The 18,440-nt window shown below is 51.6% G+C and overlaps 1 protein-coding gene across 1 annotated transcript; it reads right to left on the reverse strand.

Moving 5' to 3' along the window:
• Positions 1-2,564: 2,564 nt before the first annotated feature.
• EEF1G (eukaryotic translation elongation factor 1 gamma) lies at positions 2,565-16,196 on the reverse strand. Its single transcript, XM_049779693.1, has 10 exons — positions 16,115-16,196; positions 14,954-15,112; positions 13,089-13,152; positions 12,827-12,969; positions 12,275-12,418; positions 8,014-8,143; positions 7,554-7,761; positions 3,255-3,427; positions 3,017-3,141; positions 2,565-2,795 (listed from the first exon to the last, which is right to left on the reverse strand). The coding sequence occupies exons 1-10, from the start codon at positions 16,124-16,126 to the stop codon at positions 2,637-2,639; spliced, it is 1,317 nt and encodes a 438-aa protein (XP_049635650.1). The 5' UTR covers positions 16,127-16,196; the 3' UTR covers positions 2,565-2,636.
• Positions 16,197-18,440: the final 2,244 nt, after the last annotated feature.

An 18,440-nucleotide genomic window follows, 5' to 3' on the forward strand; every position in this document is an offset into this window, starting at 1 on the left:
TTCTCCCAGATCTCCGAGATCGACTCCAGTTCCCAGCACCCCAGCCCTTTCCACCACCAACCCCTTCCTCTCCCATCCAATGCCCGCATGCCACTATCCAAGCTCCAGTCCCGCTGGCGCGTCTGAAAAAAAAAACGCCTAGCAACCGGTGACGTCACCCAGGCACCGCTCCTCATTGGCTGCTACGATAAAGACCCCGCCCACTGTCAGACGGGGATTTGGGGGGAGGCCCTTCTCTCCGTTTGCGGGGGGCCCCCAGCCTCGATCGACCGGGCGCGGAAGAAGTTTTCAGGCCCTGCGGGGCGATGACTCAGGCCTCCCCGGGGCAGGGCGGGACCTAAGCAAGGCCAGATGTGCTTCCTCTTTTCCCCGCCCCACATCTGGCGCTAGTTTGAAACCCCTGCTGTTAACTAACCTCTTTCTGGCCCCACCGCACCCCACTTTGGAGGTGCTAGCAGCTAGTGAATAGAGGCTGCGCATGCGCTCTCGGCCTCCCTCTGATGGAGCCCAAAGAGCAGGACATAGGGATGAATCACACTTCCTAGCCCTTCCGCACTCAGAGCTAGGCAGGGCCTGCCCTGTCCACGTGGGTTCCCAGGCCTGCAGGGGAATTGTGCCCACCTCGCACGACCTTCCACCTTTTCATGAGGGCCAGGGCCCCCCCAGACCCTACAACTAATTGCCCAATTGCAGCACTCAAATCTTGGGCCTCAATCTTGCCCATGCCAGCCCTGGTGATGAGGTGAGGGCTTGCTGGGAAAGGTGATGAAGAGTGAAACCGGCTAAGGAGAGAAGGGGGTGTGGTGGGAAAGGGAATTTGGAGGGGGAGTTTGACAGGTTTGGTGAGGCCCCAGCAGCCAGCCCAGGGGCACACCCCAGAACATAGATCATATCCACCAGTCTTCAGTGCTCAAAGGAATGACAGGTGGTAAAGCTGGAAGCCAACTAACTCCTAGAACCAGCCAGTTCTCCTCACCCAGCTAGATTCCAAGCCTCACACCTCCCAGGCTGTTTGCAGCACGCTCCAGCCTTGCCCTCTCCCAAGCCACCAGCCCCTTTTATCTGCTAGGAATTAAGGCGGTGGAGTTAAAGTCATTAACTAGTGGCCCAGAGCTTGCTTATGGCCCAGGTTTTATCCCCAGGAGCCCCCAGTGGTCCACAGAACACTGCCAGGTGTAATCTTCAGTAAGAGGCCCTGGGCCTCACTGGGTATGGCCCCAAACACAAAACAGATAAAGCCATACCATAGAATCCAAAGAGAACTCATGGATATTTTTTCCTTGGCCTTTGGGCCACACCTGGCAATGCTGAGGGGCTACTCCTAGTGGTGCCTGATCCAGGGACCGTTTGGATGTCAGCACAGGTTAGCCCTATGCAAGGCAACTACCCTACCTATGCTGCACTAGCCAGCCCAAATGCCCTTTGCTGCTGTCATTTACAAGCTCTTCAGAAAAGTTAAAAGGGGGTGGATGACAGGATGAAGAAACAGTACAGGGGGTTAGGATACTTGCAGCCAACCCAAGTTCAATCTCCAGCAGCCCATCTAAGCAAGACCCTGAGCCTACCAGAAGTAACCCCTAACTGCATAGTCTTAGAAGCCCTGAGCAGTTATGTCCCCAAAACAAAAAGGAACCAAAAAAGGCCAAAAAAAAAAAAAAAAGCCAAAACAAACCCAAGGAGAAAACAGCAAATCACTGGTCTACTAACCAGGAACAGGGCACATTTTTTTTTTTTGGGGGGGGGGGCCATACCCGGCAGTGCTCAGGGGTTACTCCTGGCTGTCTGCTCAGAAATAGCTCCTGGCAGGCACAGGGACCATATGGGACACCGGGATTTGAACCAACCACCTTTGGTCCTGGATCGGCTGCTTGCAAGGCAAACGCTGCTGTGCTATCTCTCCGGGCCCAGAGCACATTTTAATACCCACCAAACCAGGTTCTAAATCCTGCCTCCCCAATATGTGCGATACTGGCAAGTCCCTGATTTCACCAACCAGGACTGAACATATAAACTTTGCCAGGTTCAATCCCTGGCCCCACTGGAAACTACTAGGCAGAATCAGCCAGCAGCCCCCCAACCAAACCAAAAACCCTGACTTTCTGTATAAGCATGCCAAGAATCAAACCCAGGGCCTCGTATATATGTATATATACATGTATGTATGTATACACTCTACCAGTCTCATCTCAGGTTCAGTTGCTAAAAACAAACTCTAAACCCCACTTGGTTTTCAGAAGACAGGACATCCTTGCTCATCTGCAACATGTTGACCATGGCTACATACAACATGGAGCGTGTCCCCTGACAGCTTTTACCACTGTTGGCTGGCACTCATCATCCTTAACTCAGCCTTTCCAGCAGAGACAGCCCAGAAACAGGGTCCCTAAGAAGCAAAAAGGTAGGACCTCCAAGCCACTAACCACGTCCAACCTCTCCCAGCTAGAAAGTTCTCAGGAGGGGAAGCCAAAGGATTCCCCAGCGGCCGCCTCCTGGTCCTCTCAAGGTCACTCCCGAGGCAAAAGACCCTGGCCACCCTCCGAAGAAGCCACACGCACAGAAAGAGGTTCAATGTTCAGTTTCCTTTAATGACCCCATTCTCCCTGAAGGGCAGGCGGCTAGGCGGCGGCCAGAGATGGTCACTTGAAGATCTTGCCCTGATTGAAGGCTTTGCCCACATGCTTGAAGGCCCCCTCCCAGGCAAAGTACTCTCGCACCAGCGTCTGGGTCTCCTCGCTGCCCGGGTCCAGCTTCCGCCACGTGTACGACTCATAGTCCACCTGCCAGTCGGGGCTCAGCTGCGGAGAGAGGGCCCAGTAAGCATGAGGTCAGGTGACCCAACACCCCCTTTTCACAGCTTGACACAGGGAACCCGACCCCAGGGCTCCTCCCAGCCAGCTCCTCTGCAGGCCCTATTTCTCCAAGGGCCCATGCAGGGATGAGGTGCGCCCACCTGTGGACCCCCAGCCCTTCCCCGTTTCTTATTCCCGACAATCTCCTTCCCCTAACACCCTCTCACCGGGAAGGCCAGCTCTTGGCCTCGGAAGACCCAGATGCCAGAAATGGAGCTGCTGTTGTTGGTTCCAAAGAGGATGACGCTGGCGAAGGCATTCTTCCTCAGCTTGTCCAGGCGCTGGAACATTCCTGCAGGAGCAAGGGAGAGCATGTGGCCTTGGCAACCCCATGGCCCACGACCTTGGCCTCCTGCCCTGCTTCCCCCTCCACCCCTTGCTGCGGGACACCCCCTCTCTCCTCACCAGTGATGAGGTTGCAACTCATGAAGGTCTGGGTGAGCTCCTCGGGGAAGCGGTACTCGGAGAACCACAAGGACCAGCCGTCCTTATCGAAGTGCTCCCAGAAGTACGGCAGAGCCACGGACAGCGTGTCCTCATTGGAGTACTTGCGTTTAAACTCATCCAACACAAAGGTACTGGCGGGAGAGAACAAGAGACAGGGTCAGCATAAGGAGGGGCCACGTGAGGCTGCCAAGGCAGCGGGATAGATATGCAGAACCTCCCTTCTGAGGGTTCCATGGGAAGGGAGCAGAAGGGGGATCAACAGGGGCCCAGGGCGCACCCTTCTCTTCACCCCTAGTCTAAGCATGCTAGGCATGAAGAGGGTGGAACCCAAGACAGGAGCCCCAGGGAGACAGTCCCTGGAACCGGCGCGGCTCACTGCTGCCCCCTGGTGGAAACACAGAGAAAGGCTTCCAGTTCCATTTTCCTTCCCCTCCCAGAGCCCTTGGACAGGAGTCATATTTGGGTTACTACAGTATCGCTGTCTTTTACTCCCAGTGGGTTCCAGCGACCTAATGGGATGCCAGGGTCTGAATCCAGGGCAGTTGCATGCAAGGCAAGTGACCTCCCTAATGTTCTATCGCTATAATCCAACTTCCCATCTCCTGCCCCCCAAATCACACTGCCCCCTTCAGGTTACATACTAGTGAATATTTTTCAAAGGGCCTCCACCCAGCCCCTCCCACCTCCACCCAAAAACAAGTTCCAAAACTGAAAACCACTTGAGGTTCAATTAATTTATCTTTGAAACAACCCGGCCTGGGGTTATGAAGGTAGGTCAGTACAGGGAGGTCTGTCCCCTACCTTCCCCTGCCGGAAGGGCTTGTTTAGTTGTGTTTTCCCTTTTCTTCCCAATTATGAAAACATAAACAGACTGTAAAAACCACCCACAGTACCAGTAGACGGACACGTTCTCAATTCCTAATGGTGTATGACGATATATGTCCATTTCTGAGCTTCTAGCAGAGCTTGGAGGACCATATGCAGTGGGCAGGGGATCTAATTGGGCCTCCTGCCTGCAAAGCATGTGTGCTCAGCCCACTGAGGATTTCTCCAGCCCCATGGAAACTTTGTAATGGCTGTGATCTATTGCATGATGAGCCATCAATCTGTTCCAGTGGTCCTCAAACTATGGCCCGCGGGCCACATATTGTATTTGTATCTGTTTTGTTTCTTCATTGCAAAATAATATATATGCAGTGTGCATAAGAATTTGTTCATAAGTTTTGTTTTTACTATAGTCAGACCCTCCAATGGTCTGAGGGACAGTGAACTGGCACCCTGTTTAAAAAGTTTGAGGACCTCTGTACCTTTCCTGGTCTTTTCAGTGGCTCATTAGTAAATAATGGGAAATGTGGGGCCAAGGAGATAGTTCAGCATGGAGGGCTTTTGTCTTACACCAGGATTCAATCCCTAGCAGCCCATATGGTCAATCCCTCAAGCAACTCCAGAGTTAAATCCTGAGTGCAAAGCCAGGAGTAGCCACTAAGTATTGCTGGATGTGGCCCAAAGACAACAAAAAATAAAAGGCCTAAGATTAGGGCCAGGGCAATAGAAGAGCCAGTAAGGTGTTAGTCTTGCATGCATCAAACTGGGTTCAATCCCGGCACCCCGTGGCTCCCTAAACTCTGCCAGGAGTGACCACATAGTGAAGAGCCAAGAGTAAACCCTGAGTACCACAGGGATGGCCTAAAAACCAGAAATAAATTTCAAAAATAAAAGGAGTATAGGATTAACTTCGACCAGTCTTTAAGGACTGGAGAGAGCAGCTGGTAGGAACCATCATGGCTAATGTGTGATCTAGGTTTGCTATCCAGGAATGGTTCCCCCAAGACCAGCTGAAATGTCTCCAAGTCCATCAGATGTCAAAAAAAAAAAGAAGTCCATCAGATGTTGCCCAAATCCCCGCTATCCCCAAAAGTCTTTGAAGGCTTCTGACAATTAACAACTCAGAAAACCACCTTGGCTGCCTTTTGAGACATCAGGATAATACAACAAATAGGCATTAATAAGCCACGGAAAGATGTGAGAAATGCAATTGTGAGACTGGAGAGATAGGAACTTTTTTATCCTGCACACAGCCACCCCCAGAATGATCTCCAACACCAGCCGGAGCAATCCCTGAACATAAAGTGATATGCCAAGGATAACCAGGTGTGGCCCAAATTCCACTGCTTTCTCTAGAACCCACAACTCCTGGAGGGTGATCTGGAGGTCACCCCAGCCATGCTCAGGGGGGGATCATATGCAGCAATCAGGGATGGAATTCAAGTGGCCTACAATAGAGCCAGAGCCCCACCCACCAGGCTATCTTCCCAGGCCCAGACATGCACAATTTATTGAGATTTAACTTGACTGGCTCAGTTGCAGTATGTGTGAATGTCCTGAGTTCCATGCCCAACGTCCCCCAAAAATCTGACTTTAGAAGCCAGAGCCATATAGCACAGCAGGTAAAAAAAAAAAAAAAAAAAAAAAAAAAAGGCAGGTAAAAGCTTGCACGTAGCCAACTCAGGTTTGATTTCCTTAAAATCCCCTAAACGCCACTAGAAACAATTCGTGAATGTAGACCTGGGAGGAACCCCTGAGCTTTGCCAGGTGTGGCCACACCCAAAAAAGACTTGACTGTCTATTTCTCCTTCCTGAGGCCGATGCTAAGACTTTTTGTGCAGGGGTCAGAGTGATGGCATTTTGTCTTGCACACAGCTGACCCAGGACAATCTGATCCCCTGGTGTCCCATATGATCATTTCTGAGCGCATCAAGGAATGTGGTCCAAAAATTAAAAAAATAAATATAATCTTTCATTGGAGCTAGAGCGATAGTGGTAGGGCATTTGCCTTGTATGCGGCTGATCCAGGATGGACAGTGGTTCAATCCCCCAGCATCCCCCAAGTCAGGAGCAATTTCTGAGTGTATAGCCAGGAGTAACCCCTGAATGTCACAGGGTGTGCCCCCCATAAAAAAAATCCTGGGGCCAAAAACAGGATGAAGGGTAAGGCACCTGCCTCACACAGCTAACTGGCTTCCATTTCCAAGCACCACACCTGGTCCCCTGAACCCCATCAGGAGTGATCCAAGCACCGCCTCATGTGGCCCAAAATAAAGGAAACAAGCCAAACCAGGTAAGAACCTGAGTAACAATGATAAACCCAACGGGCTAGTCATCGCCACCTACTCATATGTGCCAACTCCTGATGACTCCCAGGCTCGGCCTCAACACAAATCACTTCAACTTCAAGAGCAAATACACTGGGGCCGGAGAGATAGCATGGAGGTAAGGCCTTTTATGCAGAAGGTCATCGGTTCAAATCCTGGCGTACCATATGGTCCCCGTGCCTGCCAGGAGCAATTTCTGAGCATGGAGCCAGGAATAACCCCTGAGCACTGCCAGGTGTGACCCAAAACCACACACACACAAAAGAGCAAATACACCCAACACTGGAGAAGATGCTTATGACTGGCCTGAGCTTGGACCCCAGCACCCCACACCTGCAAGATTTCTAGAGCCCAGGAGTGAGCCAGAGCAGAGCCAGGAGTCAGCCCTGATACTGGCAGGGGTGGTGTCCCACTCCACTTCCACCTTTACCAGGCTAGTCAGCAGCATCCTCGGGGGGCAGTCTCCTAAGAAGCTTCTGGGAATCAGAGCTCTTGAAAGCAGTGGTTCTCACCCTAAGGAGAATCTTCTAGAAGCCTGTAGCTAACCTAAGCACAACTGAGCTGCTGGGATTGGTTCCTTCATGCAGGGGCAGCCACAGCCGAAAGGAGGGAGAGGTCAAGATTCAAAGATTTAATAGCAGAAAAGCAAATAGGCACAAGGTTCCCCTGCCCTCTTCACACTCCAAAACCTAGGGTTTCTTCTAAGAACCCCTAGATTGCTGCAAGGAGAGGTGAGTGAACATTCCCTGCCCTTCAATCTTGCCCTAATAAAGGGTGTGGACCCGGGTTCTGGAAACAATGATGCAGACAGACCCTGAGGTGCTTCCTCTTCCTCTCTATGTCTAGGGAGTTAGGGTTACACTCAGCCTGACTCAACTGAACGTGAAGGCACCCTCCATGCAGGGGAGGGGCAAAAAGACTAGGAAGACTGGCCAAAGTCTGCTAGGGAAGCGCCCCCCATTTCTCAACACTGGAAATGCACAGCCTTTCTCCTTCCAAACTCCTCTACAGAAACTGACAGCTGCTGCGCGTGCCAAAAGAGACAGATGGTCCCTTCCACATCTGTCCACGACACAAGGCCAGCCCGGGTGTCTGGTTCCGTTACCTTTTGGGCAGGTGAGCAAAAGGGTCCTTGGCCTTCGGCTCGGCCGCCAAGGCCTGTTCACACTCGTCCATCTCCTCCTCGGGAGCAGGGGCCGCTGCCTTTTTCTCCTCCTTCGCCTGGGACTTCTGTTTCTCCTCCCGAGCACCCTTCTCGCCCTTCTCCTTCCGCGGGGTTTCCTTCTTTGGCTGGCTCTCGGCAAACTTCTTAGCTGGTGAGGAAATGAGAGAAACTGCTAGACGAGGGCAGCTAGAGCACGTCAGCTTTCCGATGCCCTGGCCTTGTGGGTCCTTGAGCAAAAACACAGTGCTTGACAAAAAAAAATCCGTGGGTGGGCACAACATGTGTGTATAGACACACATGCACCTGAGAGTGTGGGACCACATCACCCCAAAGCTAGCCAGGAAAGCCCCAGGGAGGGAGCATGAAATGTGGCGGTGGGCAGACCCGGGCTGCGACTCACCGTCGAACTGGGCCATCTTTTCACATAGCTTCACCTCGCCCAGGACAGCCCGGAACTGGGGCTGGTTAATGCAGGTGAGGAACCAGCGGTTGGTATTGGGGAAGGACTGGCGGAAAGCGGGCTCCAGAACCTGCCAGAGGAAGGGTAGAAAGCAAGTCAACAGAGGAAGCATTTCCAGTCTTCTCGGTTCGGTTCAGAAGAAAACTGGGCTCACTCCAGCCTAGGATATTTCAGATTCTCCACAGTCCAGCACGATTTATTCTAGGGCCCCTAGCAGTACAGAGGGAGGGCTTGGGGGCCACTCCCAGTAACAATGGCCCAGTTGAACAGTCCCCCCTTTTCAGTGCTGTGAAGTATGTGAACATATTCGGGGCCACTAAAGTCACAGCTAACCAGTATCCCCAGGACCACCTGCAACCTTCCCAGCTCCCTCACCAAGCTCCGAAAGAAAACAATGGCCACCATAGCTCCCAGATAGACCGCCCTGTCCTGGCTGAACCCTCTGTGGCCTCAGAAGGAGGGAAAGCGGATCCTCCTTTCTGCATCAACTACAGCAGCCCGATGCCACCCCCTACCCCGACAGAAACAACCCAGCTCCACAACTTAACCTTACCCAAGGTCCAAGTCAACAACTTTGTTTCAATCATTTATCTAAATCCTGAGCCTCGATAGATCTTATAATAGTGTCTTCCCAGTAGTACCACAGGGAATCTGATGGGAAAGTCCCATAGTAATCTCCCAAGCTCAGTGAGCCCAAAAAGTAACACAAAAGGTTCAACTGGCACCAGTCATGGCTGTTGGTATGAGACACTGACTTTAGTGACACCATGGAGAGATAGAACAATCATTTCAAGCTGACCCTTGTTGATCTAAGTTTTGATGTCATGTGTCTTTGTGCTGTGATAAACAGCAGGAAGTCCATTTTGTCGGTGACAGGCGAGGGTGGTGGATAAGAGATTGAGGACACCGGTAAAGGGAAGGTCCAACTGATGGTGGGATTGGTGTTGGAACATTTAATGCCAGAAAAGATTATATTATGAGCAAATCACAGTATAATACAAATTTCAAAACTTTTTTTTTTTTTTTTGGTTTTTGGGCCACACCCAGTGACGCTCAGGGGTTACTCCTGGCTATGCACTCAGAAGTTGCTCCTGGCTTGGGGGACCATATGGGAAACCGGGGGATTGAACCAAGGTCCATCCAAGGCTAGTGCAGGCAAGGCAGGCACCTTACCTCTAGCGCCACCGCCGGGCCCCTACAAATTTCAAAACTTAAGTCACATCGGCAGCACCTGGGGACCACAAACAGGGCCTAAGGGAAGGCCTGTGGCTCAGGCTGCTGGAATAACCTCCCGGTCCGGTCCAATGGGTCGTTTATGAAAAGGAAAGCAGTGTCCAGATAGAACTCTGCTGTTTCGTCCACACCGGACTCTGACCTCAAAACAGAGGCTTCCAAACTAACGGGCACTACTGTTCCTTCTCAGACAAAATATCACCGAAAAGCTCCAGAAGAACTGGAGTGACAGCACGGGGGTAGGGTATTTGCCTTGCACACGGCTGACCCAGGACGGACCTGGATTTGATCCCTGGCATTCCATATGGTCCCCAGAGACAGGAGCAATTTCTGAGCACAAAGTAATCCCTAAGTGTCACCAGGTGTGGCTCCCCCCAAAATAGCATTCCCGGAAACCTACCTCTCTAAGTGACCAAATAGGAAGTTCCCCCTAAGTACACCCAACACTCCTACTACCACAGCCCTAACCCCCAATCCTTTAAGCACCTCCAGGGGATTGTGTCACCCAGTATAGGATACAAGGCTTTAGAGGGTCATATGATATCAAGAGATGGAAGTGATCACTCGGGACAAGAACTGAGTGCTGAAAGGAGGTAAAGTGATATGCAAGATGTGCAATTGCAAACCAGGATACCTAAGACAGAAAGAAAAAATGTCTGCCAGAGGCAAGATGGGCAGGAGGGAAAGTGGGACATCGGTGGGTGGCGGGAAATGTGCACTGATAAAGGAAGGGATGGGCGCTGGAACGCTGGAACATTGTATGACTGAAACTCAAAGGAACAACTTTGTAACTGTCTCAATGATTCAATTAAAAAAGTATTAAGAAAAAAAAGAATGTCGTGTGGTAACAAAATTAAAAACCCGAGGCCAGGGGCCAGAGCAATAGCACAGCAGTAGGGTGTTTGCCTTGCAGACAGCCTGATCCAGGACAGATGCTTCGAATTCCAGCTTCAGATATGGTCCCCCAAGCCAGGAGCGATTTTTAAGCGATCTCTAAGCCAGGAGAAACCCGAGAACTGCCAGGTGTGGCCCAAAAACCAAAAAAGAAAAAACACAAACAAACAAACAAAAACAACCAAAACCCAAGGCCAGAAAGATGGTACAATGGCTAAGGTGCTTGCCTTGCATGCGCCCTGACCTGGGTTCAATCCCCAGCTAAATCCCCATTTGGTTCCTAATCTGCCAGAAGTGATCCTTGGGCACAGAGCCAGGACTAAGCCTGAGCACTGCTGGGTATGGTTTAGATACAAACAAAAAAGGTTAAGAGTCAAAAGAACAGGAGAGAAGGTAAGGTGCTTGCTTGGCGTGCAAGTAGCTAACCACCACTGAACCCCAGGTAAACTTGGGTATGGCCCAACCCTCCCCCACCTCCCCAAAAAATTAGAGGAACAACAAAGGGCTAACATCCCTCCAATCCTGGTTTGAATTTTCATCAAATAAGAAAACAAGAGGGCCAGGAGAGATAGCACAGCGGCATTTGCCTTGTAAGAAGCCGATCCAGGACCAAAGGTGGTTGGTTCGAATCCCGGTGTCCCATATGGTCCCCCGTGCCTAACAGGAGCTACTTCTGAGCAGACAGCCAGGAGTAACCCCTGAGCACCGCCGGGTGTGGCCCAAAAACCAAAAAAAAAAAAAAAAAAGAAAAAGAAAACAAGAACCAAGGGTCAGAGACAGCATAATAGGGCAGGGCATACAATAAAGCAGGCCTTGCACATAGCCAATCCAGTTCTATCCCCAGCATCACATAGGGTACCCACCTACAAGCCCACCAGAAGTGATCCTTAGTGCAGACCCAGAAGTCAGCCCTGAGCACCGCCACGTATGGCCCAAAACAAAAAAGCCTGTTTCATATAAGAAAGTAAGTACAGAGGTTAAAACATTTGCCTGGCATGCAGCTGACCTGTGTTCTATACTTAGCACTACAAATGGTCGTTACTCCAACACTGCCAGAGGTAATCCCTGAGCGCAAAGCCAGGAGTCGCCCCTGAACACCACCAGGTATGGTCCCCAAATAAAGCAAAATTTAGCTCTTTTAGAACTTAACTTCAGGGGCCAGAGAGATAGCATGGAGGTTTGCCTTGCATGCAGAAGGATGGTGATTCAAATCCAGGCATCCCATATGGTCCCCCGAGCCTACCAGGAGCAACTTCTGAGCACAGAGCCAGGAGTAAGCCCTGAGCGCAGCTGGGTGTGACCCAAAAACCAAAAACAAAAAAAAAAACAAAAAAAATCTTAACTTCAGGGGTCAGATAGTCCAGGGGATAAGGTATTGACTTATACACAGCTAACTCAGATGTGATCCCCAGCACCCATACAGTACTTAAGCCCCACAAGGATTGACCCCTGCAACATAGCTGGGTGGTGGTTTAAACATGTCCCCAAAAACTCTCCTCCCAAAACTTAACTTTGGGGCTGGAGAGATAGCATGGAGGTAAGGCATTTGTCTTTCATGCAGAAGGACACCCGGCATCCCATATGGTCCCCCATGCCTGCCAGGGGCGATTTTCTAAGCATAGAGCCAGGAGTAACCCCTAGCACTGCTGGGTGTGACCCTCCCCCCCCCCCCAAAAAAGGAGCTGCTGCAGCCAAGTCACCTCAGACCCAATACCCTCTCAGGGACCATCACCATCGCCCTGGGTTTCTGACCTTTAAAGAAAAAAAACAAGGAACACAATTCTCACAGTTCCCTCGACCCCTAACCAGAGAGGCCCAAGAGTTCAACACCAACCCTAATTCCATTCACTTGCCTGTGCAGCAGACAGGCCTTGCCAAGAAACCAGAAAAGAAAACCTCGACAGTAGCCAAAAGCAACCAAATCACCTCCAATTTCTCAGGAAGGAAAGCAGAGGTGGGCCCCAGTCCTGGGGATTCCTGAGCCCAGGGGCCAACCCCACCCTCCCACCCACCCATGTATACATTCAGTGACCTGGGACAGAGACTTCCTGAGCCCCCTGACCCTGGGCCCTACCTGTTTGTAGAGCCATAACAGGGTGCAGACAACTGTGATGTCGGCCAGGGTGACACGTTCGCCTACGAGGAATGTCCTGGTCTTCAAGTGAGCATCTAGCAGCCCCAGAATTCGCTTCACCTCCTCCTTGGCATTCTCGGTGGCCTGTTGGTTTTTGATTATGTCAGGGTCTGTGGGGACCTCTACATCCTCCCCCTCCCCAACAACACCCAGACAGCTACTTCAAGGGATCAGGCCTCAGCCCTGCCTCACTGGGGTGTAAGAGTCTAGAGTCCCCAAATGCCTCACTGTCATTATCTTCTTCAGGATGACCCAGGAGACCTATGCTCTCCCCAAACCACATTCCCCCCAGGGATAGCATCCCTACCACTCAAAATCTCTCCCCTGACCACCCCAGACAGACAGACGCCACCTGTAACTGGCGCAGACAAACCCGCCACCCCCAGATTAGCTCTCTTGTGACCCACGTTGGTATTCCAGGCCTCTCCGTTGCCCTAACCTATTCCACTTCAGGTGCCCAGTCCAGTGCCGCCCCTCAGCACAATGGCTCACCTGCTTGTTGTGGTGCATGATGCCCAGGGTGGGGAACACCCAAGTACTGGCGGGGGGCACGATGTCGCTGTCCGCGAAGCTCACCCACTGGACCACCTGGGCAGCGGCCTCGGGGCTGTTTCCCCGCAGCTCCTCATTGCTGACTGCGCAGGCAACACAGTCAGAGCCCTTCATTGCTTCCCCTCTGCCCTCTCCAGCTCACCCTCCACCACGCTTCCGACCCTCAGCACAGCCCGCAGCTCCCACATCCACTGCAAATTACCGTAGTAGGCAATGGCATTGCTCTCAAACACACAGAAGCCGTCATCACCCTCGAAGGCTGGAACCTAGGATCAAAGAGGACAAAGGGTTGAGCTGAGGTCCAGGAATCAAAATGCTGCAGATAAGGAGACGTTTTTGGTTTTTGGATCATACTTGGCGGTGATCAGGGTTACTACTAGCTCTGTGCTCAAAAAATGATTTCTGGCAGGGTCAGAGGAGGGGACATATGGGATGCTGAGGATCGAACCCAGGTCAGTCGCACGCAAGGCAAATGCCCTGCCCGCTGTGCTACGGCTCTGGCCCTAGATAAAGGCTTTTTTGCACAAGGTTGACAACCTTTGCTAACTGGATGGCTGATACAATCGGAAACTCAGGCACCACAAGTGTTGGGACAAAGTTAGTCTCCTTTGCAATCATCCAAACTCAAACTATCCAAGAGTGCCAAGGCAGTACAGCAGGTAAGATACTTGCCTTACATGCAGCTGACCCCAACATCACATGTGGTCCAGAGCCTACCAGAATCGATCCTTGGGCACAAAACCAGGAATAAGCACTGTTAAGTGTGCCCATCAAAAGAAAAATGTCTAAAAATCCGTCAAAGATTTAGTTGAGGCCAGAGTCATATAGCACTCGGCCAAACCAGGACAAACCTGGGTTTGATCCCTGGTATCCCATGGTCCTGAGAACTGCGAGGTGTGCCCCCCAAAATATTTACTTTTGGGTCACACTCTGCAGTGCTCAGGGGTTATTCCTGGCTCTACACTTAGTAATCACTCCTGGATCTGCAGAATGCAAACTAAGTACCTTATCCACACTATACCTCTGGCCCCGAAAATCCCCAAAGATTTAGACACCAAAAGTTATTTGTATAAGTCTCTCAATCAAATAAGCAAAAGGCCAGAAACCAAATCTTGTATCTTACCAGTCAAAGAATCGCAGGAGGCACAGAACCTTGTCTCTTGTACCTTTGGTTTGGTTATTCCCTTGCATAAGCCTTTTGGGACAAAGATCTACTTCACAGCAGACATTTAACTTACCGGCCCCGAAAATACTTGGTCAAAACTGCTCCCCACAAACAGCAAGATCTAAGGCTGATTTATAAAAGTCACTGAATACCTTTATATTTCTCACTCTACTAGGCTACGATTATCTCAAAATGTAAGTTTTTAGAGCCAGAAAGATAGTACAAGAGTTAAGGAGCTTGTCTGACATCCCACCAACACATAAAAATGGTCACCAAGGGCCCGGAGAGATAGCACAGCGGCAGCGTTTGCCTTGCAAGTAGCCGATCCAGGACCAAAGGTGGTTGGTTCGAATCCCGGTGTCCCATATGGTCCCCCGTGCCTGCCAGGAGCTATTTCTGAGCAGACAGCCAGGAGTAACCCCTGAGCACCGCCGGGTGTGACCCAAAAAACAAAAAACAAAAAAAAGGTTCCCTCCCCAATATTTTATCTGAAGACTTGGGGGGGCGGTTGTTAGGTCAGATGCTACAGTACTGAGACTACTGTCAAAAACCGCCTCTACTCTTTGTGGCCAACTTTGTGCTTGCCTTGCACAGCTATCTGGTGAGTTCCATCCCTGACTTCACATGGTACTTCCGGCCCCACCAGGAGTTAAAGCCCTGAGCACAGCTAGGTTATGGCCAAAATAAACAAAAAACACAAAATAAAAAAAAATTAAATTACTTAAGTACAAACAAAAAAACCAAAATACCAAAAAAAAAAAAAAAAAAAAAAAAAAAAAAGAAAAAAAGAAAAACCAAAATACCATGCTCCCTTTAAAGATGAAGGTCCTCTTCTTTGGGGTAACAGAAATCTCAGGATGATTGGGAAGGGGGGGTGGTCTCGGGATCCAAAGCCCACTTACCTTGCCGGCGGGAAATTTACGCAGGAATTCAGGGGTGCGGTTGGTTTGGCCAAAATGGAAATGGGGTGGTGCGGACAGTACGCGGACCTGAGCCCCACTGTACTGAGCGGCAATGAGGGCTTTAAAGGCCCTCCAGTTTTCAGGGTATGTGTACAGGGTCTGCAAGAAAAAAAAAAGGGGGGGGGAAGAGTCGTTAGTGGTATGAAAGGGACCCCCATGGGGCCAAGTCCTGCAGCACCCACTTTTCTGAAGTGCCCGGGTGTAATCAGAACCCTCCGGAATACACAGGCAGAACTGCAGGGCCCCGGCTAAATAAAGCTCAGGCCGGTGTGACCTTCCCCGAGGACACCTCTAAGAGCATCCTCTGCCCCTCAAGAGACACGGCCGAGCAATCCTCAACTTCCTGGGGCTCCACCTGCCGACCAACACGCACCCCCTTTTGCAAAAGCCGACTCCATTCATTCATTGATGGGTACCCAGCACCCAGCTGGCTCAGGCAGCTGCCCCACTACGGGGCCCCTTGCAAAGCTCCAACCTGGCCTCTGAGATCATCACAACGACCTGGGGTCACCCCAAGACCTTGGGGACACCCCAGAGACCCCCCCAACTCTTACAAAACCCCTTGATTTTTTTTTCCTTGTCCTGCATCCCATCCCTCTGGTCCCATCCAGCACCGACTTGCCGGGTGTCTGTTTGCTTCTCTGTCCACCTGGCCAGAGGCCCAAAAGGGGTGACCCCACCGTCCCCAGGGTCCCCCCAAACCTTAGCCTGACACCTCTTAATCGTGGCCAGCCTGATCTCCCCCACAAAGACCCTCCTTCTCCACTGCTACCCCCAAAACCGCCTTGGAAGTTGTCAACCTGCCCAGATGTCCCCTCTTGGGGTGACCCAGAGCCTGAACCTCTTACCCCACGCGCCAGATCTCTCTTCCCCTCTAGCCACCACCCCCCCATTCCTCCACCTCTTTGGCCTTTGAGAGTCCCAGTCTCAGTTCCACTCTGGGGGGGGGCCTGGAAGCTGTTTCCCCAACAAGGAGGCCTCTAGACCCCCGTATGGGGTCCCCACTCGGCCCCAGAAAGCCTCTGGCACCGGCTGACCCCGTTCTGGGGGGAGGATGGCGTCGGATGGGGCGACGGGGCTCGCCAGAGCCGCCGGACTTACCCCAGCCGCCATGGTGATTCCGCAGAGAAAGGGGGTGGGGCTCTTGGCCCTGCCGCAAAGTAAAGCCGCCCAGGCGAGGAGGAGGGGGACCGGAGGGAGGGAGGGAGGGAGAGCCGTAAAGAACCGGCAGCCGGAAAGCGAGGACGGCATAGAAGAAGGCATACGCACGACAGTTCGGTAGCCAATGGCGGCTGAAGAGGAAATGGAACGGGGCGGGGCCTGCGCGGGGAAAAGTCCGAGCCTGCGCAGTGTTGCTTTTGTCCGGCCTGGGCCCAGTGCAGACCCACGTGGAGGTAGTAGCCGGGTTGGGGGGAGGCGCCCCTTGGCTGCGACGTGGCACTGTTGCCTCCCCTGCGCCTGGGTGCGATCGACGTGAGATCCAGCCCCAGTGGGCTCAAGGGGAGGGCCCCCCGAGCCCCTAATATCAGCAGCGGACACCAACGAGTTATAGCAAGCGTTTTCCAGGTCCCTTTTGGGGTGCGGTGGGGAAGGGCCACAGCCCCTGGGGCTCAAAGCTGTGAGCTCTGGAATTACTCCTGAGCCCCGGGAGACCCTACAGGATGCCAGAGATTGAATCTGCTTTACAGAGTCCCCCATGCAAGGCAGACTACTTGTCCTCTGGCCCTGTTTCTAGAAGTATTTTTCTCTAGCAGAAGGGACTGTGTCTCTAACTGAAATCTAAGAGAAGTTTTTTCAGGGTTAGAGCTATAGCCCTGAGAGTCCATCCATGCCTTGCATGCAAGCAATCTGGGTTCCATCCACTGCACCACATGTTTGGATTTTGGACCACAACCAGAGGCACTCAGCACGAACTCCTGGCTCTGCACTCAGAAAGCACTCCAGGCAGGCTTGGGGGACTGGAGGGGGCCCATATGGGATGCCTCGGTCGAACCCGGGTCAGCCATGTGCAAGGCAAAGGCCCTCACCAGCTACACTATCGCTCCAGCCCCTACAGCATCACATATGGAACTCCTAAGCACCGCCAAGAGAAAGCCCTGAGCATAGCCCTATGAGGCCCAGAAACCAAATTTTTATAAACTACTATCTTGAAGTTCCCGAATGTTATTAGCAGAAAAGTCGTTGACCTCTGGCTGGAGGAGGACCCTGAACATTAAAGACAAATCGTGATGTGTTGCTCCACCCGGTAAGGTGTGAAATTGGCTGGAACTTGGCCACATCCAATGGTGCTCATGGTCTGCTCCTGGCTCTATGCTCCTGGGTCACTCTTGGCAGACTTGTAGTACCAGAGGTCAAACCCTGCATAGGCTGCATTGCAAAATAAAGCTCCCTGCACTCTTCCCCAGCCCCAAAATTTAAGAACTTAATTGTTGAGGGCCGGAGCGATTGCACAGCGTCTGGGTGTTTGCCTGGCACACAGCCGATCCAGGAGGGATAGTGGTTCAAATCCCAGCGTCCCTTATAGTCTCCCAAGCCAGGAGCAATTTCTGAGCGCATAGTCAGGAGTGACCACTAAGTGTCACTGGATGTGGCCCAATAACCAAAACCAATAACCAAAAAAAAAAAAAAAATAGTTGAGGGCCTGGAGAGATAGCACAGCGGTGTTTGCCTTGCAAGCAGCCGATCCAGGACCAAAGGTGATTGGTTCGAATCCCGGTGTCCCATATGGTCCCCCGTGCCTGCCAGGAGCTATTTCTGAGCAGAGTAGTAACCCCTGAGCACCACCAGGTCTGGCCCAAAAACCAAAAGAAAAAAAAATAGTTGAGTGAATAGGGAAGAAGCCTGAACCCATAGCTCCAAACTCCTAGGCCCCTATCATTTTGTATTTTTGGGAAATAGTAAAAGGGAAGGCATTTCGTAGCCCTGAAGTAGCCCAAAGGCAGGAAGACTGCAAGACTTTGACTTGCAAATCCTGAACTCTGAGGAGAGGAGAAACAAATTGAGATGGGTGGAAGAAAAGGAGAAAGAAGCTACAGAAGAATCTGAGCTAGGGCCCTGGAGAGATAGCACAGCAGTGTTTGCCTTGCAAGCAAGCAGCCGATCCAGGACCAAAGGTGGTTGGTTCGAATCCCGGTGTCCCATATGGTCCCCCGTGCCTGCCAGGAGCTATTTCTGAGCAGATAGCCAAGAGTAACCCCTGAGCACCGCCGGGTGTGGCCCAAAAACAAAAAAAAAAAAAAAAAAAAAGAATCTGAGCTCAATACCTGGACTAACTACTGTCCACCAAACTCCTGAAAAGAACCATTGGGAGAAATTCCGGCCCTGTGCTCTCCTGAAATATGTATCTGTTGTCTCTGCTTGTTTTCTCCAATATGGAAAAGCCCACATTCTCTCTTGGAACACTTACTTCCTTTTTCTTTCCCCCTCA

The sequence above is a fragment of the Suncus etruscus genome, chromosome 9 (assembly GCF_024139225.1).
Source record: "Suncus etruscus isolate mSunEtr1 chromosome 9, mSunEtr1.pri.cur, whole genome shotgun sequence".
In the NCBI taxonomy this organism is placed as follows: domain Eukaryota; kingdom Metazoa; phylum Chordata; class Mammalia; order Eulipotyphla; family Soricidae; genus Suncus; species Suncus etruscus.